At 32.8% G+C, this 25,092-nt stretch overlaps 1 protein-coding gene across 1 annotated transcript in view; it reads left to right on the top strand.

Moving 5' to 3' along the window:
• The first annotated feature begins 2,391 nt into the window (after positions 1–2,391).
• The window catches only part of LOC125074016 (putative serine protease K12H4.7), a 47,799-nt gene continuing 25,098 nt past the window's right edge, over positions 2,392–25,092 (top strand). The window contains exons 1-3 of the mRNA XM_047685183.1: positions 2,392–2,432; positions 21,348–21,499; positions 22,914–23,092. Coding sequence (XP_047541139.1) covers positions 2,405–2,432; positions 21,348–21,499; positions 22,914–23,092 — 359 coding nt within the window. The 5' untranslated portion in view covers positions 2,392–2,404. The remainder of the gene's footprint in view (positions 2,433–21,347; positions 21,500–22,913; positions 23,093–25,092) is intronic.

Raw genomic sequence — 25,092 nt, 5'->3', positions numbered from 1 at the left:
ACTTATCACAGTAAAAACTAAATGTCACAATTGTTGACTAAAACACTTATAATATCAATGAATTTTATATCATTCGCTTTGAAGTAATTCATTTATTTATCGAGAGTAAAATTATTGTATCAAATGGCTCGGTAGCTAGAAGACTTGAACATTAAATAAATGTTTCGAGTTCAAACTAATATATATATATACCTAGACCAAAGAGGAAATCGAACAAACAAACATTTTTCAATACGAATACACGACACCATTGTTATTGTTTCGCCGGAATGCTAGATCTAATATACAATTAATTTTATATAATATATTTTTTTATTTACAGTGTCTCTATATATAATTCCAAGGCGCTCAGTTATTGCCAACTCATTAAATCTTCTACCGCCAAACAGTAATACTTCGTATTCGTGTTCCGATTTGGATGAGTGAGCCAGTGTAACTACAGGCGGTAGGGACCTAACATCTTAGCTCAAACGGTTTATGATACATTGGCTATGTAAGGAATATTTATTATTTCTAACAGCGCCCCTCTCTATAGCCTGTGGTGACCACGTACCATCAGGTAAACCGCAAGGTTTCTATTCCTTACCAGATAAAGAGTTGCATCTATATGCAATGACGTAAGAAGTTCAGAGTATCCTAATTAATATTACAAATGCGAATTTGAGTATGTTTGTTTGTTACACTCTAACGTTTTAACTAATCAATGGATTATTATGAAACTTTATACAGTTGTAATAGATATTGAGAAAGAGAAAAGTAACCCAACACGTCCCCACATCCAGGCGAACACTCGGACGGAAACTCATGTGTTATACGTAATGTATACTCATACTTACAACTTACTTAGATATTTATTAATCCAATTACAACTAAGGCGTGTTATAAAATCGAAGTGTACAGTACATACGTATAACATTTCGATTAGTTAAAAGACAATGCTTGCGTGTTCCGCGTCGAGGCAACCCTTCAGCGCCACCCCTTTTAATATATTTAATCATTACATCAGTGCAATGAAACACGCAACGGAAAAACCTATGTACGAAGTATATATCTAATATATATAATTAAATTTATACGTCCTGTTTGTGTTATTTATATTTTGTCTGTCTGTTCTAACAGATCACGGATTGATATATCTTCTTATACATATATTAATAGCGGAAGTCGATTTTTGTTCCAGTGATGGGACGCTGCATATAAAAAATCGGTTATGACCTCATTTTGAAGAGCTCCAGCTGTAGATGTGCGGATAAATAAAGATGATTCTTGATTGGAACTTAATAAATTAATACAATTTAACAAAGAATTAATTTTAGAGAGCAGGAAAAAGTTACTGGTCGGTTTGAGATCTACAGCTACGGCTGTAAAAAAAAAATGAAAAACGTAAACTAAATTGTTATCGACAAACGCCAACTTTAACTGAATTAATGTATACTATTTGATATTAAAAAAATCATTTAAAAAGTTTTCATGATTTTGGCACCAAGTGTAGATAAGTTACTTAAATTTTACGATGAAATCAAAACAAAACCTGTCATTGGTTTCGAAGTTCCTAAAAAACTTTTGACTAAACGCAAAGATTCGCAGGAGACCTACTAGTATTTGTTTATAACGCGATCTCGATAATTAAAATTAAAATAAAAGTTTTTTTTTTATTATTATTAATTTATCTATTATATAGACGTTAAGTTGTCTTCAATCTGCAAAAGATTATCTGTCTTATCTATCTATAAAAAAAGTCCCGCTGAGATTTCGCCGGTTCTTCTCAGGTCTGAGGTATTTCTTTCCGAACGGGTGATAGACTCTTTTCTTGACTTTGACTTTTAAAATCTTGGATATACTTACTTGGGTTGTATACGTTCACAATAATACAGACCGTTTAGAAAGAAACGGTGACAATCATCGTATAGACACGAGGAGGAAAGTTAAACTAATAAAACACCGAGTATCCTCAGATAGTAATCGCAAAGTTAATTCAATAATACGTTTATACAGTATCTACAGTTATTTTTAACTATAATAAATACGAACATTGGAACTAACTACCATCAAACTAGCATTTTCAGTGGTATCATATAACCAGACATTATTTCATTAAAAAAATTACATTTGAATATACTCATGTACATATTTCAATAAACGTGTTAATAAATAATCACAAAACACCGTTTATTGTTTTATCAGATTCAAGATAAATAGTTGTTGATTCAGTATTTTTTTATTTCTATGCAGGATATATATAAATTTAACTGTACTTTAATGAAAAATTCTGCAATTAAAATTGTGGAAAAGAGATCTAGCTTTGGCCGACGGTTTTTCCGAAATTATACGACTTGGCAACCTTCAAGAATAGAGCGTACTCCTTCCTTAAAGGCCGGCAAGCGCCCCGATGTTGCAGATATCCATGGGCGGTGGTAGTCACTTTCTATCAGGTGAGCCTCCTGCTCGTTTGCTACCTTTATCACAAAAAAAAACCTACTGAATTTCTCAGAATCGATGGTAGCTTAACGTTTAATTCAATATTGTAACATCACGATTCGAAAGTGCTTATTAGTCTACTTGAATAAAGAATTTGATTTGGTCTGTGAAACGATCTCCTCTTGGTGTTATAAAAGTAAATACAAATATAGTTTCAGAAACACTTAAAACTTGTTTTGATTTGAACTCGCATTGATAACTTAACCACTGTGCCATCACGGCTGCTTAAATATAAAAAAAAATCGAATTAATCGTACTGCACCAGTCATCGTTTCCCAAAAAGGGTTCCACTTAACTCAATTAAATCGAGCTTACAATAATCTACTGAGCGGGGATGGGGTAGTAACAGCGGGGGAGAAGGGATGCGTCCTAATCTGGCGGATTTATGATGATTTATACGGAGCACTGTCCTCGGGTGCGCGAGTTTGTTGTTTATGGTGATATGATAATGTCAACGGATTTGAATTAAAATATGCTGCGAACGACGACTTTATCTCGTTTCACCTTACAGCATGTTCCTCTTCTATTTTTAATATATCCTGATGAAAAAGGAGTCATTCTTTTGTAATACCTGACTGAATATAAAAGGCATGCGTCCTACGAACATCCGATAGGAACGGAGCTTTCGATATACGAATATATGACGTATTAAACAACAGATATAATTAAATTAATGAACCACTTTTTGAGAATAACTAAATGACAAGAGAAAAATATCCAATGTGAATCAAAACAATAATAAAAAGGAACATAAAATTGTAAGAAAGAGACAGAGAGAAAATGAAAGAGAGGGAACGATCGCCTGAAAGCCATGACGCTTTTTCATTACGTGATAATTTCTGAGAGCGCACTTTACTGGAAGCCGCGAGAAGATCGTTGTATATATAATACCAGAAAGAAGAGAGGAAAGATAAAGATAGATTAATAATATCTTATATGTAATAATTAATAGCATATAAGATTCTTATTAAATTATAGATATACATTCATATGATTCAAACCGTGAGAATGTCACAGCAGTGTGACATAACACTGTTATAACAAGTAACGAACGCAGCTTCGCCTATTGAATTAAGAACATAACATTTATATACATATCATTGAAATCCGAGCGGAAATAACATTACATACAGCTACTCTATACATTATATATATATATACATATATACATATATGTATTTTTATATTATAATAATGTTTAATTATTATATTAATGTTGATCATATGTTTTATGTGTTTAATGATTTCCTCATACTTTACCTCGTATTTAATTCATTGATTATATAATTTTATAATTTATTATTTTTTTTTTTTAATTTAATTGTTCATTGGGGTTTTTTAAGTAATATTATCCATCCCGTACATAATCAATACGCTAGCAACCTTGAGAACTAAGATGTTATGTCCCCTGTGCATGTAGTTACACTGACTAACTCATCCTTCACAACAATACCAAGTTTACTGTTTGGCGGTAGAATTTCTGTTGGTACCTACCAAGACTGTCTTTCACAAAGTTCCGCCAAGTAACCAACGTTATTAAATCTATTTCAAAATGTACTTAAACGCATGTACAAAGTTAATTAATTATGGGATACTTGTTTTACAATATTGTTACAATAACTTCCGCATAGCAGCAAAAATATATAAACGATTACGATATAGAAATAAAGACACGTTTTCATATTATAAAAGAGATGTATAAAAGAGATATATCATTATATATTCAGTCGAGTCGAGATACATGAGGTACAGCTATTATTATAGCACCCGAACTCACTCATATTCTTGGATTGTAGAGTGTAGGAATAGAGATTGCGTCTGTGTGTGTAGACACACACTCGTGCACTATAATATGTACCGCACAGTAAGCTTATCTCTTTCGAAGATGGGTACCGTGTCCGAAGTCAGCCAGGAGGATATCATGAGCAATATCATTTTCGATCAAATCAAAAATTAGAAATTTGAATTTCGAACGTTCTAAACTTGTCTCTAGACTAAAGAGGCCGTTATATGTTAGTCGCGCATGATAGATAGTTGTATAAAATTATCAATATAATTAATTATTGTGACTTAATATTATTAAAATTATATTATTTTTCAGTGTAGTATTTATTTAAGATAAAAAGTTTTTAATAACATAATTAAAAAACGTAATATGACAACTTTGACACTTAATTTTTGTATAAATACCCCTTGTAAGTATTTTACCGGTCTCTTTTGGTGGCGATCTGAAGTGTCAACATCTACGAGATACGTAAGTTAAGTAATGTATCTTTATTTTTGCTAGTGTTAGTATGATGATATGATACTAATATTACCCTATAATGTTATTTTGTGTGTTAAAAATTGCAATAAACAGAATATTTCATAAATATGAAATATGTAACATTTGTCATGTGTTTCATTTGTTTTTTTGATTTTGATAATTTTTAAAGTCTTTGTGTTTTTATAGAAAAATAGCTTGATTTTACTTAAAGTGAACAGTTTGAGTAATAAAACTTATTAATATTATGTAAATAAAGTTTCCTTTTATAGCTCTAATTTAATAAAATCTCACACGCACATAAAGATACAATTTAAAACGGTTCGAAATTCAAAAATTACACTACTCTGAATAAAAACAGTTCTACTTATTGCGAAATCTCAAGGTTAAACGAATTAAATATTTATATTATGAATATATATATGTGTGTGTGTATTTAAATAGATATTCAATACAAGGATTTTGGTTTTTAATTAAAATATATCAAAAAAATATGTCAATATACTTTTAATTGTACACAGCAATAAACCCATACATAGGTATGTACATAAGTCACATTCAAAAAAGATAGATAAGAGGCAGCAAAAAAACTGTGATCTTTTCCGGGCAACGTTAAGGTAAATGAAAAAAGAATAACTTTAAAAACATAAAATAATAACCAGCATTATTAATGTGAGTATTATCTTCTTAATAATAATTAAACGACACTGAGTATGAAAGAGATTTTCAATAAAAAAAAGATTTTGTAACATTAATAAAATTTTTGATATGACAGAATTGATATTCATTAAATTATCTCTACCCTAGACATGTCGCCCGTTTGAACAGAGAACTGAGACTCGGCCGAAAAAAGGTGACACATGAGCGCTCAGTGCAACAAAGTCCTAAAAGTGCCGTCTGCTGCGATAACGCACCTCGACTTAGAACGTTGTCAGAATGGATTTACTATAAGAAGCAGGTGCGCTCTTCAAGTCCGTCGACGAAACGTCACAAGTCAAGTTTCCGGTGAAACAGTGCAAGAGTCCCCGCTAAGGAAGCGTTGGCTATTGTGAACGCCTTAGTCAGTCAGGACATGTTTAGGTCGCTCAAGTCTGTCTGGTATGTTTCCTCTCTATATGAACTGACCCTAAAAATTACCTTAGTATATTTAGTTTATTTTAAACAAAGGAAAAACTTGGTTGATTGTATAATAACTAAACTATGAATGTTATGTTACAAGGAAGTTCTAAATCGGTAAGCAATCTCGTACTACCAACTTCGAAGTCAAGTAGTACCTTCGCGGTGATTCACTGTTCGTCGTTCCATTTATATTTGTATCACGATGCAGTTTTCGCTCAACGTGGACGAACTCAGTCTAGATGTGTCATGTTTTTATGTCATTTTAATAAGTAAACTAGTCGTACATGATAAAAAAGGTATATTTTTTTAATTATACAAATATTTAGGTGTATTTTTTCCAAGTATACTTAAGTACTTTTGATATGTATTAATTATGGATCGCAACACGAACTAATAGATTATTAATGCTAAAGTTACTTGTTGGTAGGGTTTTGTGCAAGCCCGTCTGTGTAGGTACCACCCACTCATCAGATATTCAACCGCCAAACAACAGTACTTAGTATTGTTGTGTTCCAGTTTGAAGTGTGAGTGAGCCAGTGTAACTACAATCACAAAGGACATAACATTTTAGTTCCAAAGTTTGGTGGCGCATTAGCGATGTAAGGAATTGTTATTATTTCTTACAGCGCCTTTGTCTATGGACGGTGGTGACCACTTACCATCAGGTGACCCATATGCTCGCCCGCCAACCTATGCCATAAAAAACTCTGTCTGTCTGTTAGGTTTTCACGGCCAAAATGTTGACGAAACTTGGTATTGATATATGACCTTTTACCTACCCTTTTTACCTGAAGCCGCAGCTGACGAATAGTTATCTATATACGTTATATAATAAGCCTTATCATCAATATTTCTTTTTTAATTCAATAAAAAGCAATGTAATATCTTCGGAATTTTATCACAGAAACGACTACCTTGCCACAGGAAGCAGGTACTGACGCGCAGTCGGAAACTTGCTGTTATAAATTTACCTTTAGTTCTCATGTTCAAACAATTTTACTACAAAAATCATATAGTACTAAGAATATCTATACATTTAATAAAATTGGAGTGTCTGTTTCTAATATTAAAATAACGCATATGTATGTATACACGATACATATACCAAAATAACAATTTTTACAATTTTTGTCTGTCTGTTTGCTCCGACTAATCTCTTGAACGGCTGGACCGATTTTGACGGGACTTTAAGTGGCAGATAGCTGATGTAATAAGTAGTAACTTAGGCTACAACAATATCTTTTTTGTTAAATCCAAAAGCGCACCAAGTCGCGCTTACAGCTAGTAGATAATATTATTGTATACAAGCTTCTTTAAAATGTCGTGAAATGTCGAAAACCGACTTAAAGTGTTACGCTATTTTGATACCTATAAACTTTAATGGTCATAGCCATTATATTCAATGTCGCATAACGCTTACCGAAACTTCTAACCATTTTCTGCTCTATTTTGACTTATTCACATTTAACAACACTTCAAGCGCTTATAAGAACCAACTTAAATAAAGTATTTTATAAGATATTATTTAATATATAGTAATTAAAGCATATATAATCTATTCTTGGTTGTATTGGTGGTTACATGACATAAATCGTTGTACTCGGTACCCTTTTTACCTTTACACTCGAACGAGGTAATTACGTTTTGCTTTTAAGGGGAAAAGTAAGATTTTGCGGTAACCATTAAGACCTGTATGAAACCCCGTACCACAAAAAATCAAATAATCAAACACGCGACCGAATAAGTTGAGGGGACGACTCCGGTGCGGTGTTTCCAACCCTACCACTGTATTTATCATCGGTCAGCGGTCATTTTGTGACGTATTAATTGCGTAATATTTGCAACCCTGAGAATAATTGATTACAGGGGTACAGATCTGCGATAATACTACTTAGTTTCATCGCGCACTTTTTTATGTTATAGATAGACGGACAAGCAAATCGGCCACCTGATAGTAAGTGGTCACCACCGCCCATAGACAGTGACACTGTAAAAAGTTTTAACCATTTCTAACATCGCTAATACGCCACCAAGCTCAGGAACTAAGATGTTATGTCCCTTGTGCCTGTAGTTACACTGGCTTACTTACCCGCTTCAAGCCAGTACACAACAATATTGAGTACTGCTGTTTGGCAGTAGAATATATGATGAGTGGGTGGTACCAACCCAGACGGGCTTGCACTATGCCCCATAACCAATTTATATTTATAAATGATCTCGCGTGAATGATGCCGTCTCTGAGGCGATCGGTTCGTGTTTATTATTTATAGTATTATACCTTGGAGTAAGTGCATAAAGCTTTATCAAATGTAAAGTACCTCGTCTTATTGCCTCAACTAGTGCTAGGGGCGTGGAATTTGTTTTTGCCAAAATTCCACGCATTCGTGATTCGTACAGTAACTATTTTAACCTTTATGTAAATAATTCTTATGTAAATAAAAAATATATATTGCAATATAATATGTCGAAATACACTTTTAGTTCAAAAGTAAACATTCACATAGATTTCATGGCAAACAACATACAAGATTTCAATAGTCTAACATGAATTATAAAAACATATAGACTAAAGTCACTTAGTTACAGATTTTTCCAATTAATATCCAAGTGCTCCAACTGAGACATCTCATGTTAAACATCATTAAAAATCTAAGAACAATAAAAACGTTCGAAACACGTAATATAGCGGTTCATAAGAATCAACAGGAAAATGAATGTCATTTAAACACGCGTCGCTTCCATCGGAGCTACGTAAACATGACACGTGCGTGCTGACTCACGGCCGCGGCACACCTCGTGCATAAAACTATACGAAAACAATAATAAGTATTATGCACTCTTGATAACATTAAATTTCGATGTCAGGTGTTCGGTTAGAACTTTTGTTATATAATATTCGATTTCGCTAAACGGAATTATTTTTCGGTGACTCATATTAAATGTATTATGATTATGAGAAAAATGACTCATTACGCTATGATTCTGTGAATGTATTTGATTTCGTAATTTACGACATATATTTCGCTAATCGATGACGTCACTCCGCTATGGTCCTTTAGTTGCCTAATAAGTACCTAGTTACAACGAATTATACATTACTAGCGACCCGCCTCGGCTTCGCGTGTGTGCATTGTTGATACTGAATATACTTTCTGAAGTAAGTAATTCTAATATCTTTATATACAACGTTCACAGCTTTTTCAATCAGTTCAGTGTCATATTGATCTATATTAAATGCACAATGTATTTAAGGTACTTAGTTGGATAAAGATTAATGCTGTATTGCTTAAAATCGCTTCGTAAATAAGCCATTTTATGTCGTAAAAAAAGGATAAAATTGTTTATTGTGGGTCATTTCTAAGAGATAGACATATACTACAGCGGATTTTTTAATCCTTTTTAAGGCGTACAATACTGTAGTACATTATTTTGGGCTATATCGTAGGGTTCAGCCAGCGTTTACAATGTAAGCGCAAAAAATGTGTTTATTTACTTTATCTATTAAAAGAAACCGCATCAAAATCCGTTATGTAATTTTAAAGATCTATGCATACATAGGGACAGACAGACAGCGGGTAGCGACTTTAATTTATACTATTTAGTGATTCAAGTATCTTTAATTTCTACACGAGATCAAGCATTTATTCAACCTATTAATCTTTAATAAATGTATTCTGATACCTAGTAAATATAAATTCATATACGAGCTTTCATTTAACTTGCAAAGTTTGTTGGTGTGTTTAGATCTTGCTTGAAATAAAACCACTTCCTCTTATTCTACGCAGCTTAAAGTTTACCATCAGTTTAGTTCCGATGACCGTGCATTTTATCATGACCTGATTACACCAAGGATTGACTGCAGACGAAGGAACTCCTCAACGTAATCGCGCAGCACAGACACGAAATTTTCTACAAAAAAAATATATTTTTTTAATTTGTACTCTTGCATCTCCTAAGCGGTGATTACTTTAAATATATTTATGTTACCATCTATTTACTGTTACCTAAGTATCTGCAGGGCATTAACCTCAAAAGTTTGTGGGAAAATTTTGAATATCATTCGTTTTGTACGTTTGTAACTTGTGTAACTATAGCGAAACGATTCACTTGTAATAGTGTTTAATAGCGTATAATAAAACACACGAATAAATAATCGTATAGTCGATTGCAATTCTATCAAATAATTTAAAATATATATGTGGTATACTGAGATAGTTAGGTTTTTTTTTAATGTTACCCCTTACTAGAGGATTTATTTTTTGTAAGTATGGTGACACTAGACCATTGTCAGAGAAAGTAAACCGAAGCAAGACATGTTTATTTTTGGTTCGAAATTATAGAAGAAATATCACTCTTTTTAAAACGTTTCACTCACTATAACATAAAGTGGCATGTCTCGACGTCGTAGGGGCAAATCTAATTCATATTTACAAGTCGTATCCGAGGTGTAGTTCCAGACATTAGCGCGTTCAAACAAAAAAGAAACCGACTGTCGTTTATTTTCGTATACATTGATATTTGACGACGAAACGAATGATAAATTATTCTTATCCTTCTGAACAAACTTATTTATTACTTGACACACAAAACTGTTAACGACACAAACATAAGTATATAGCTATAGATATAATATGTTTATCGATATCACTCACACAAAATGTGTGTTCATCTGGAATAATTTTATATGCTGATGTCTAAGAAATCTAAACTACGCCTTTGAAAAATATTAACATACACAGAAAAAAATAAATTAAGGAAACATTAATTACTCTCGTGATGGCACAGTGGTTAGAACGCGTGCATTTTATCCGATGATGGCGGGTTCAAACCCAGGAAACCCCTAAAGTTTCATGTGCTTAATTTGTGTTTATAATTCATCTCGTGTTCGGCGATGAAGGAAAACTTCATGAGGAAACCTGCATATGTACCTATTCACCAACCCGCAATGGAGCGGTGTAATGGAATACTTTAACTCAAAAATTTGTGAATTTATATTTAATTTACGTCATATTATTAAACCTTAACTGTTTTATTTGTGTTTTTTTTTACACTGTCTATTTTTGTTTTTATTTTTATTGTAAGTTGTTATTTGTTTGATTAAAGATATATTGATTTAAAGTGGAACTCGATTGATTTATGCTTTTCTTATATTTGCTTTTTACTGAATCACTTGAATGTAATATTTGTTTGTTTCCCAAACAAATAAATAAAATAAAAAGCTACAAACCTTATCTTGAAAAGGAGTCCTAAGCCCAGTAGTGGGATTTTTTAGGCTATTAAATATTAAAAAACATCTATAGAAGAAGAAAAAGAACATAAGATCAATCCGATACTAACGCAAAATAGACATACGTAATTAAATAAATGAAACTAAATATTACTTTGTAAAGTTAATAAGTACTTATCTGATTATAATTCCAATTCATGTGACCTACTCTTAACATTGGACGGATTGTATCGTGACACACACGTCAAACACACACGCACATCGCCTAATTGACAGGTCTCCACGACACAGATAGCAGAGGTTCAAGCTCAGGTTGTATCAAATTCAATTACCTTAATCCCTTTTCTCACAAGCTTTAATTCAACTTGTATCGGTATTTTATTAAATATGACAAAAGTATTTTTTATAATCAAGATAAAGTAAGTTAAATAACTCGTTGATTTTCTTTCCGTCGCTGATTCTTTTTTTTTATGAAATTGACGGGCAAAGAGCCTCCTATCGGCGAGTGGTCACCGGATTTTTTTTTCCAACCATTCCCTACGTAGCTAATGTGCCGTCGACCTTGAGAACTGAGATGTTAGGTATTTTGTGCCTTTGGTTACACTACGTCACTTTCAACGAGGCCCAACCCTGCCACCATTTAAAAAAAAATTGTTCTCGGCTCTGAGGTGTTTCTTTCCAAACCCAGTAGATTTTGACATTCAATACGTAACGCTTCTATATTAAATGTAGAATTTGATTTATTCAAAGTATTATATAATAACTACAAAGCTAAACAGTTAAAAAAAACATCCAGCTAACTATTAGGGTAACATAATATTTACTCAAAGTTTTTTTTTTATTTTAGTTGCATTTATTGAAACGGTGGAGTTTTATCAAACAATATTTTTTCATACATGATATTTAGTTGTATTAAGCTATCTTATGAATGGATACAAAGTTTCTCTTACAATATTTTCCTCCCGACCATGTCACCACTCAGGTACTTCACACCAAAACCCAACAATAGGTAAACCGGTAGGTCATTGTGGTCTTGCGGTCAAATAGTTTACCTAAGTACATGAAGGCATAAAACAGTCATATTTGACGCCCTCTTCTTCCTTGACTGCCTCGTTGGTCTCGTGGCTAGAGAGAATGCTTCTGATCAAAAAACTCTGGGTTCAAAGTAGAGGTCGGACAAAAATGTTGGGTTTTTCCTTCGATACATTCATAAGTAGAAAACACATTCACGTGCCTCGGAAAACATGTAAAGTCTGTCCTGTTGGTGCTATACCTGAAATCTTTTCGGTCGTGCCGAATTTGTTGTCGATTGGATGATAAGACTGAAGGGATAGGAAGTACAGCAGTTTTTGTGCACACACATATAAACATATTTTTTTAGGTAAACTGACAGGCACTCCGCCTTTGAAACTGATATGGTACGTCCTTTGTGCCTTTACTGGTGGATGCGGATAGTGAGGTAACATAGTGTCGTCATGTGCATCATTCGTGTATATATTATGTATTTGATCTCGTGCTCGGCGGTGGAGGAAAAGTTCGTGATACGTCACTTCAGTTGCGATATTCAAAATCATAAAAATAGAAGGAATGTCTTCAAAAAACTCGAGCTCGGGGTAGTTGTTATGTTAGGAAATAGGATTGAAAAGTAGCAACACCAGTGACGTGCCTATAAAACCGAACGTCAAACGAATGTCGGGGAGCATTTGCTCGTCGGTCGTCGGAGGGTTCACACGATTCGGCTGTGTCAAATTAATTCCTTATTTTCTATCATTTAATTAACTTTTTTTAATTTTGAGTTGCTAATGATTATTTTTGAGAAATAGATTGTTTAACTTATTTATTTAACATTAAATTTATAAATTTAAAATAACCGATAATAGTATTTGAACAATAGCTGATATATAATTTTTTTTTTTTTTTAAATCACTTCTGGGTTCTAAAAGTTAAATAATTAACACAACCTCTAGAACTGCCGAGAATATTGACTAATTTTTGGCAGATCATAAAAGTTGAACACCCTCACCGTTACCTTCAATTTATTAAAGAAATATTGTATTCCTAGTATTCTCACGACCACTCCTTGTACCGATCAAAAATATTGATGTTCTGCTACCAACAATATGTACTGAGTAAAATTAACCGTTTCTAACATCACAAAGTTGTACAGAGAACCCGCCTGGTGACGAAAAAACGAAAAGAAAATTAAAAAAAAGCCTCGTACAGACAATTATATACAACAGTTTATGCTTAGACAATATTATACAAAATTAATCATTTAATTTCTGACTTCTATTGTGTAGGAAAACTTCGCAAAAAACTGTTGATTCATAAATTATGAGAAAAAAATCTTGGAAAATTGTATTTAAGGCTCTCAAGGTTGGAACGGAACAATAATTCAATTAAAGTTAACGTTATGATATTAATGAAATAAAATATTACAAATTATATTGGAGAGTAATAACGGAGTTTCTTTTCGGTTCTTCTCCGTACACACATACAGACGTAAATTCCAAAACAAATAATTCAATTCTGTAAAATAACGATTTAAGTGCTTGTAAAAGCGTACTAGAATAATGTATGTTTTGATTTTTTTTTTAATACAAAAAACGGTACCCGTAAAAGAACCTTATAATACCTAATATATGCCTAAATAATAAAAAGCAAATAATAACGACATTATTTCAATAGAAAAAAAAAGGTACAAACTAATGATTCACACTAAAACTTATCCTAAGCTGTACATAAGTCACGCGAAAAGAAGGGGCCACCTGATGGTTAATGGTCACCACTGCCCATAGACATTCGCACTGTAAGAAATATTCACCATTTCTTACATCACACCAACACCGGGAACTAAGATATCATCTCCCTTGTAACTACAGCTACACTAGGTCACTCACCCCTCAAACTGGAAAGCAAATATACTAAGTATCTGATATGAGTGAGTGGTAACTACCCAAAATTTTCTTTTTTTAATATCTAGATTTAAGTCACAACTACCACCAGTTCCTTAAATACACAGCGTTTTTTTAGTTTATTTAATAGTACTCTTGAATGATAATGATGACGAATTAGAAACATAAGATCAACTCATGAAAACTCATTCGGTTTTGGCTCTATTCAAACCGCAATCTTCGTTTGAAATTACCGTGATCCTACAACTGGACCAGATCGGAAAGTTACTATGTATTATTTATTGAACGGATTAATTATTTATATTTATATATTAATCATTGTTGTTTAGATACTATTATCGGTTATTTTACAAACAACAAAAGCGTTATACGTTCATAGTTCAGTTTCACGTAATAGAGCGTCTAAAACTAAAGCGTGTAAAACTGCGAAGCGTATCTATTTATTTAAAAATAATTTATACTAAAACTAAAACCTTTTCCAAAACGTCATGCATCTTGTGGTATAAGTTTCATGAATATAGCTGTAATAGTTTCTTCAGTAAGGCATTACAAAATAACGTCCCCTTATACATCGCTATTGAGCGACCGATGAGATTTATCCGAGCGAAAATGCGGAAGAAAGCGTATTATAGATTGCAAATTAGAATGTAAAAAATCCGACAATCATGACCTCTACGCTACGAGATGAATAAAAATTTATGAATCACTGTTATACTTGGTAATAAGTGACTCACTGGCCAAGTGACAACCTGATTATGACGTCATCTAATTAGTTTATGATAGGCAAGACGACTGTGAGATGTTAACGGTCGGCCGTTAAACTTTGTGCCCTAATAAAAATATATATCTGATTATGTTCGCGATCTTTGTCCGCTTAGTCCACTTATATCAAACCAGATCAAATATATGTAGTTTATTTAAGTAGACTTTTACCAGCACTTTTATATCTTCATTTTAAAAGATGTTATGTTTTGTTTTCGTGGTGAAGTTTCGAGGGCTTTGTCCAAGTCCGTCTGGGTAGATACCACTCATGATATATTCTACCGTCAAAGAGCAGTACCCATTATTGTTGTGTTCCGTTTTGATGGGTTAGTGCGCCAGTGTAACTACAGACACAAAGGACATAACATCTTAATTTCCAAGGTAAATTGCATCTGGCGGTGCATTGGCGATGTAAAACATATGCTCGTCCGCCTGCCTATATAAAAACAAAAAAAATGTTAAGCGTTAAGTCAAGCACCGGTTCCAATCGTAGATTCTAGCGAGAAGAACTGGCAAAATACTCAGTACATACTCCTTTCCAACATTTGAAATACAAATTCAACATGTACTAAATCCATTTTTTTTTATCATCAATTTAATCTTGTGTTGAGTAATATACATTATTAATTTATGTGTTTTTAGCAAACGATTCAACTTTCTGATTTGGCTAAATTACAGTATTATATAATTGTACCTTATATAATCGTATACTATAAAATATAATAATAAATATCTGTCGTATTGACTTATAAATACGCGACGAAAGCCGCGGCCAAAATCTAGTAACTAGATATATACCCAACGCATTGAAATACAAAGTACCCTGTATGTTATTTCAGACAATAATCCACCTCTGTGTCAAATTTCATTTCGACAAATAATCATAAAGCATTCCCTTACCGAATAAGTCGAGATAAATTAAAAAAAAATAAAGCATATAAAAACTCTTTTAAATTAAATTAAAGATCACCTGTTTTAACCTCTGGTCCAGCTGGGTTCTTTTTATTAACTGTGATAAAATTAAAAGATAAATATTTTTACTTAATTAACATATTATTGTGACATTTTATCGTCGGAGATGAATAACTAGACACTCTTTATGAGTTCTTCTTGGTATACTCTGCATGCCGAACTTGTAGCTTTATAATTAATATAAACTCACTAGCTGCTCGCCCCGGCTTCACTTCTTTGTATTACGGATACTGTCATACATGAATTTATTCCTATTGGTAGTATCGTAATGTTATAGCCTATAGTCTTCGTAGACAAAAGAGCTATCTAACAGTTAATAATTGGTGTGTTAAGATTTGAAAGGTGAATGTACCAGGAGTTCGCAAGGCTGCAGGCGTATTGGTGAAATAAGGACATAATAATTACATTAGCAGCCTGTAAATTTCTCACTGCTGGGCTAAGGCCTCCTCTCCCTTTGAGGAGAAGGTTTGGAGCAAATTCCACTACGCTGCTCCAATGCCGGTTGGTAGAATACACATATGGCAGAATTTCGTTGAAATTAGACACTTGCAGGTTTCCTCACGATGTTTTCCTTAACCGCCGAGCACGAGATGAATTATAAACACAAATTAAGCACATGAAAATTCAGTGGTGCATGCCTGCATGCATAGGTTTGAACCCGAAATTATCGATTAAGATGCACGCGTTCTAACCACTGGGCCATCTCGGCTCTCATAATAATTGTCTATGGATAATACTTAGTAATGTTGTTTCTTTTTTTTTTCTCGTTTCAAATAACGTAATAACAATTAAGAATATACAGACGCGGTCCCGTTAAATTATATATAGATGTATAGAGGTAATAATAATAAAACTCTTTGTTCCGTGTTAATGACACTCGTTTGACCGAAGCGACAAAAAACAAGTTCCGTCGTTTGTTTTTTTTTTATTAATTCAAAGTTAATTCCCATTGTCAAGACGTCGGTTGAGATGCGCTAGCTTTGTTACAAAGAATTATAAGTAAGGAAAAACACGAGCAAAAACTACCAATTAGTTTATGATATGAGTGTGTTTAGTGTTGAATGCCTGTGATATGTTAACCAGTTAGTTATGTTACAACAGCTCAAACCACATTAAAAATGATTAGTGGTCAACATTGTCCATAGTCCTCGGCACTGTAACAAATACTAACTTTACCTTACAATCAATCTTGGCAACTAAGATGTCTCTTAAGTTCACTCAACTACAAATCAGAATACAACAATACTGCCTAGATTTTTTTTTAAATATATAAGCTAGCGCTGGACTGTTATCACACCTCATGCAAAGTGATGATACAGCCGAAGGTGGAGCGTGCTTGTTTAGAAGATTCACTCTAGACTTGAAGGTGGTGGGGAATGTAAGACGATTTAGGGGGGAGGGGCGTCGACCATGTCTTGTGTTTTCTTACAAGGGGTGGTCTCTCCTTTAGATTCTTACGTAATAAATATTAAACAGGGAAGGAGGGCGTCGGCCAGTTCTTATTTTTTCTTATATTATGGGGGGAGGGGGTAAAAAACTAGCAAAAATAGTCTTACGTAATAAAGAATGGTCCCAATACGGAGGTCTGAAGGGTATTCCAGACCTAAGCAGTACGATAACAAGGAGATCTCATTTTAAGGCGAAGTAAACTAAATGCGTGTTAAACGTCTCCAGCTTCGTAAAGACGATGAAACAAAAAAGGCAAGGGCAAGCTTCACCCTTATGAATGGCAATTACTTCCAAGATTCTTATAAAAGAATACGATGATTTAAAAGAAAATTCAAATAACTTTTAAATTTTTTATAACAGACGGACTTTGTTCAATTATGTTAATACTTTCAAAGTTGAGATTAAGTTTTATAATGGACTCACAACTTCGTCTTGATTCTGTATTAACCAAAAAATAGTGGAATGAGATTTTTTTCTCTGAATACATAATACAAGTGTTATAATGTTTTTATTGATTATTTATTATTTATTCTACCGCCAGCATTCACAACAACGCAATTTTTAAGAAATTTCATGACCCGCGCAACCACTCTTTGAACCATCTTCCGCCGGCGGTTTTTTCAAAACAATACGACTGTTTCCCTGTACGACTGTTACGACCCCGGTGTTTCAGATGTTCATGGGCAGTGGTAGTCACTTTCCATCAATGGAGCCTCCCGCTCATTTTCCACGTATATCATACAAACCAATAAATAGCACTACTTATTACCGCTGTGTTCCAGTTTCAAGGGTGAATGAACTTTTCAAATTCCAGGCACAATATAGTAGATGAAGACTACGGGGAACTGCTCGTAAATATTTAATATAATTATTATAATTAAGTTAAGATATGTTTATATGAGATTTCTTTTACATTAAGGATAATAAATATATTTAAATCAAAATTAAACAAAGCTTCCAAAAAATCACGAACGCTTGGAATTTTGACAGGAAATCTAGTAGCATTTTCCCGTCAAACGTCAGCAAAAATGAACCAGCGTGTCATAATTAGAGGCGAGAAACGGGGTGTTGTATGTTTTACAAGCTACCCGTCCTGGCTCTATAGCTCTATAATACATACAACGATACACCTCCAATTTCGGCCTTAAAATTTGAATTTCCAAAGATCCGATCTTAGTGGTTTACTTTATAAAAGAAACTTGTGTTTAAATTTTCAGTTTTCCAGAAACAGTAGACGTGACTTTACGTTTATAGTCATGTAAGAAATGTCAAATAAAAAATGGTTTATTGTACTACTATTCCAAAGTCACTTCAATAATTTCAACCGCAAATGTAACAAAAATATATTTTTTTTATACCTCAACGCAGCAGATCTTCAGAGAAGATCGTACTTTAAAATATTTCTGTATAACTAGTGGCGCTTTGCAGTTTCACACGCTTTAAATTAAAACTGTTTACGGTACAGTCGTGTATGTCACGTTCTTGGGATAATTATAACATTTATAGAATCAAAATATCGTATAACCGTAAGTCGGATTTGAATATTGCACGAGTGAAATACGAAGTGAGTTCCTAAGCACAGTTCGTAAATATTTTATAAAACATTGTACTCACTAATGTTACGCCATTATCTTAATAAACAAAATCCAAATTCCAGCGTCACGATAATTTTATCTTAACAGATAATTATTATTATCGCCTTAATCTGATATCGATTTATAGTTTAACCTAATTGTAATAATTATAATAATGACATAAGTAATTTCTGTGTTAGGAATTGTAATGTTTGAAATATCCCCTTTTTTCAGTTTACTTAGGATATAAAATATTTATCAGATATCAGATGTTAAAAAATATAATTAAATAAATATATGAAACAACAAATAAACTTCCTAAAGGGCTCAACAAATTGACATGTTTTAATATAATAAACCAACATATTAATAACTCTTACAAAAATACCTTAAACACTCCTTGGAAGTATTTGAATAATTGGTGAGTCGTTGGTCTTGCGAACCATAACACTGCAATTGCAAACCCAGCAGAATAGGTAACATTTCTCTTTGCATTCAGAAGCCCTATTGTAAGTGGATAGGTGTTCGTTGATATGTTATTTTAAATATTACACTAAGACTCGGAGTTGATATATTTAGGTAGATAAAAGCTGGTAGCTGCCTTGATTAGGTATATGGTAGTGTTACACTCTTGTCTCTCGGAAAGTACTTAATTAAAGTCGGTGGTCCTGCGTCGTGTGCCTTTTCTTTCACGACGAATAACACACTAAGGGGATAGACAGTGCAGCTGTGATTGCGAACATGCTTGGGTATAATTTCTCCTGCTCATTTGTCTGGTCTATTGTCAAACCCATCATCTCCTTAATCGTTTAGGAGAACATCGCATATCAATAAACGTTTACACAGTAATTTTACCAAATTGCGTCGCACTAATTTTCATCAAAGAATAAAAAAAAATGTCAAATAAAAATTGAGCTGATTTTATTTGAGAAACATAATTTAGCTATTTTTATTTTCATAATTTGTTAATAAATAATATATTAGACATTTGCTCTAAATAGGAATTATTCTGTTAATAATATTTTTCAGAAATAATTCCAATTTGGACCAATAGTTTCAGAATAATTACATGATATTTATACAGCTGCAAAATCAGCTCCACTATCGCTAGTATACTCTGCTCTAAATAAAACTGAATACAGTTTCAGTTCTTTTAAAGTAAGCAAACGCCAAACTGTTAGAAATATGTCAAATTAGTAAAATTGATCGTATAAATATTATTTTCATTGAAGGCAATATGCCTTAATACAAAATTATCCATTTTTAATAGGTCTATTTGCTCGTCGGATATATAAAAAAACAAGTACGTAATTAGTAATTACATATTATAACGGCGTCATCTTACCCAAAAACTTTACTTGTAAATCCAAAGGTATCCAAAAAGTATTATGTCGCAACGAGCAAGATCGACTTGTGTCGTGACGGCAAACGACATTGTTTTATGTCATCGGGTGTCGCGGCAACTATAATATATTTTGTTGCTATATTGTTATATTCATAATTAAAGTATATTCATTTCATTAACCGAACTCTATGTTTTCATTTATTTTACCTCATAATTACTTCTATCGGGGACGTCGACCCATTTTTAATTGAATTTTAAAAAATAATCGATTGCCTTGATATTGTAAATTTTTTTTGTATCTGAAAATGAAACTCTGTTTTGTTTTCTTTTTGAAATTATACATAACATTAAATATAATTTCGATAGTGTGTTAACAGCTACTTAGATATGAATGATAAAATTCTGATCGGTATTATCGCTAGTATATTTTATTCATTGTGAAGATCGGTCGAATATCAGAAAAAATGTGTAAGTATTATTTGGTAGAATTTAAATTAAGACGAAGCTGAGCCGATATGGAAACAATCTTGTTCTTGTATAACTTGAGCCAAAATAAAAAAAATGTATTAATTTGTTTTCTCAACAAGTAATTCTAATTCAATTCCTAGTCACGTCTTGATGAGAGATTTAAATACATTATATTTCACGTAACAACTAAATTGATAAGGTGTTTTGATAAGCTGCCCAGACTTTTCTAAGCTTTGTAGGTGACTCCTTATGCAATTTTTTTTTATATGGAAAAGTGGTCTAAATGTGTTGTGTTAAGCGCTGAATTTTGTTCATAGACACTGTCAATAGAACCATTCATAGAATCGTGTTACTCTAAAATGAATGACTTATGTAAGTACACTCACATACAAACTACACAAGACAATATAAAGCATTAATATCAGTGGTAGTAGTAATACTCTCAGACGAACATATACAAAGCCAATCCATCGCTGGTTCCTTCAATGTTTCTTAATACACATTTTTAATACATGTAAATTATGCTACCATTACGCATTTAATAATTAATTATCAGACATCACTCCTGTAGTCGACATAATAACAATGATAGTAATCAATTAATTAGTATCACAGATTAAATATTTTAAAAAATATATATCAGTTTTAGTATTCAGATTTAACGCAATAATATTAAATTCAAATAGAATTATTCTCGTTTTTGGAAACAAATATAATTTCTTAACATTGTTATTAAATTAATTTAAAATAATAAAAATTCTGTTTTTTTTTTCAGTGTTAATACTTCTTCTTTTAACACCAATACTGGCTCTAAGAACGTTTGAGCCACCACCACCTGAATTAATGAGCCGAAATACAGCCGTAGAGGGCTGGGTCAATGTGAGATTAAACCATTTCGATGCTTCTAACACCGAGACATTTCCAATGGTAAGGTATTTATTCCCCAGTATTTTGTTAGTCCTTGCTATCCTACCCTGCTGTGTAGAGGAAAATAAGTGAAAATTACTCAATTCCTCTTTAGAAATGTACCCTTACACGTTATATTTATTTTAGTTAAATTAATTGCTGTCACAAGTCTCTTATATCGTTTTATAGACGCAGATAATTTCATATATTTATTATTATATCTGAGTTCATATATACTCATATATGCTCATAATATACCATATGAACATTTACATACTTTTTATTGATACCCATGGTTGCACATCTCACATCTCATCACTCGGGACCAAATATGAACCATCCCCTACATCGTTAACTTATAGTTAAGCTGCCTTACACACGCTTAAATCACAACAATACTTAACATTGCTATTCGGTTTTATATGGTGACACGTATGTTTAACAAAGTAATAAAATAATTATTAGTATTATTTACAAATTATTGTTATAATTCCACTTTTACTATTCGCATTTTAATGTAAATTTAAAAGTAGTTTTGTCCTAAATACATGTTTATAAGACAACATAATGAATGACTAAGCTAACATAGTATTTAAATAAGATTGCGTGTCTATAATTACATAGTCTATTAGTCTATTTATGGGAGCAACCATTTGTCTAAGTTTTTATTTACATTTATGGAAGACGCCACACTTCCTGATTGTATAAGATTGTGAATCATAATTGTGACTATTAATATACAAATATATCATTTTCTATGTCAATTTTTATCATTATTTATACTTATTGCTAGGTTATATGTTTAATTGATCAACGATGAAGCCATTGCTTATTTAGGAAGAGGAATATGGAATTATTAAAACTATCTTATAAAATCTTGGATTACGTAAATAGTTATACTATTGAACTTATAAAATTACGTATATGACCTTATAAAATCAAATAATGTATAGTAACTCTGTTAGATGTGTTAGATGTTTTAACTTCGATGGTTTTTCCGGAAGGTCTTTGGACAAATAGCAACAAGGGACACAACATCTTATTTCCCAAGGTTGGTGGTTAATTGGCAATGTAAGAAACGGCTATTGATTAATATTTATTACAGCGCCAATGTTTATGATCGGTGGTTACCATTAACAATTAGGTGACACATTTGCCAATCCACCTACGTCATATAAAAAAGTTTCGATTGATTAAATTTATCTATTCGAATTACTTCTGTCTCGTCGACATTAACGTAACTGATGACATCCCATAATTGCTGATGTTTACAATGCAAAGAATGACGAATTAGATTTATATATGCAATACCCATTACTTATATCGATATTAATTTAAAATAAACTTTAATCTCCTCAATAAAATTTACTTCAATTAACAATAATAATATATTTATTCGAATTTAATAATACTTCCATTTGATTTATAATTCCAGCGTTATTACTACAACGACCAGTTCGCAAATAACAACCATATCGTGATCTTCGTTGGCGGTGAATGGTCGATATCCCCGGGCTGGGTGACTGGGGGCCTAGCATTTGAATTAGCTGAAAGAATAGGTGCTGGACTGTTCTATACAGAGCACAGATACTACGGACAGACGCGGCCTAGCAAGTAAGCATTCAAATATGTTTCATTTTTATGATTTTAAATATCGATAACAACGATTTTTGATGCAGAGGCATGTCTGTTCGGATTCTAAAAGTAAAAACGAAAAACGACTAGGAATGAATATTGTTTTGAGATTCGAGTTGTCGAGTTAGGTCTTATCGTCCCACTGAGCTTCTTCTGCCGGTTCTTCTCAGGTCAAGTATATATTTTTGTCTTTTCCGAACCGGTAGTAGTATTTAATTTGACAATCAATAAGTAAGTGTAATACTTCATATTGAATATTCAGGATATTGATTTGATTCGTGCTGCACCAATTAGAACCCGGGTCTTTCTTGTATTTAATCGATCGATAACGATGGGTCACTTATCGCATCATCTGGATATTATTTCGTCTTAAGCAATTAAAATATGTATTTTAAGTTTAAAGTTCAATGTATTTTCTGAATATGTTTTCTGAGTATCATTACAAGAATGAAATCGGTCCCAAAGTCAACATTATGGCTATAATCACTAGAATCCCCACTGCACAGATATCAGTGTATGCGGGAAGCGAGTCGTAACGTGATCACATACCGATTCTACGACTGTGGCCGCCAGTCACACGGCTTGAACTATTTACCTTATTTGAAAATATATATAGTATGAAAATATTTCGGTCGAGTGACTATTCCTTTGCTTTCCGAAACGGTGGTAGTGTTTAAATATTGACGATTTAAAAACGCTACATTCTGAAGTTTATTTGAATAAAATACATTTGATTTGATTCGTAGAGACTAGCTAACTTAAGTAAGACATAGTATAGTGCATAAGGGGTACAAACCCATGTGCACTCTGATAATTTTTCGGCAATACCAAAGGGTTTACGTGCTTTCCGATGTTGTAGAGTTGTATCACTGCTAATTTCTGGAGTTCTGACTGCTACTGAATAATTCTTGACTAAAAGTTCCAATAAATTATGACGCAACGTGGTGTTTGAATTCAGTGTCGAAATATAGGAACAATATCAATGATATAGGCAAATAGAAACATCAGTCGCTCAATGCTTAAAATATAATGCCACGAATAAATTAATAAATTTTGAGGAGAGTTGAAATTTTAATTAAGAAATAAAAATTATATTAATAATTTTAGTTATAATCACAAAACTACGAATTTCACGATATTATATCAAGACAAGAAAGAAATAATTGCCTAGGTAACAATTGCCTAATATCCGTCTAGTATCAAGAGCTAAGAGTCCTAAAAACAAAAGGAGACTGTACTGTCCACAGATAAATCGCTAACAATATTTTTACTCTGGCTCATTTAACCTGAACATTAGATCACAAACACATAATCGCCTGTAATTGCGCACTTACTCCTGCGTATTTTGTACATAGTAGGCTAGTATCTATTGTTGGGTGATGGAAAATTTGGTCAAGGAGACAGCGTCCTATTATTTAAACCCATCGGTTGTTCCGCTAATTATTTAATTTATGACATCGGGCAAGGTCATTGACCAGAACGTCTGGGTAGTTACCATCCAATCATCACATATTCTACGGTCAAACAGCAATAGATTGTATTGTCGTGTTCCGGTTTTTTGAGCTAGTAAGTGAGCCAGTGTAACAAACACAAGGAATATCACATCAAAGCTTTTAAGGTTTATGGCGCATTAGTGATGTAAAAAATCGTTAATATATACGGCTTCAATGTCAATGTGGTCGTACATAACATCAGATGCCCCATTTTCTCTTGCGCCTAGCAATAAAATAAAATGTGTTTTTTTTTCAATTCGTATCTTTCGGCGTTTACAATGTACAAAACGAAGTCTCCGCTATTATAGTAATCGGATGCCTCCCACGTGTATAGACTGATCTACAATCGGATACTGCAATGACGGTACAAGGTTAAAGCATTTATGGAGTTTATGGTATCCAAGTGTTTAAATTTGTAATACAAGGAGAGTGTGAAGCAAAATAACGCTTTTGGCCTGCAGTAAAATATGAAAAAATTATACATAT

Source organism: Vanessa atalanta, chromosome 26 (genome assembly GCF_905147765.1).
Source record: "Vanessa atalanta chromosome 26, ilVanAtal1.2, whole genome shotgun sequence".
Lineage (NCBI taxonomy): Eukaryota > Metazoa > Arthropoda > Insecta > Lepidoptera > Nymphalidae > Vanessa > Vanessa atalanta.
The sequence above is the reverse complement of the archived record's forward strand: the minus strand, read 5'-3'. Positions and strand labels throughout refer to the sequence as shown.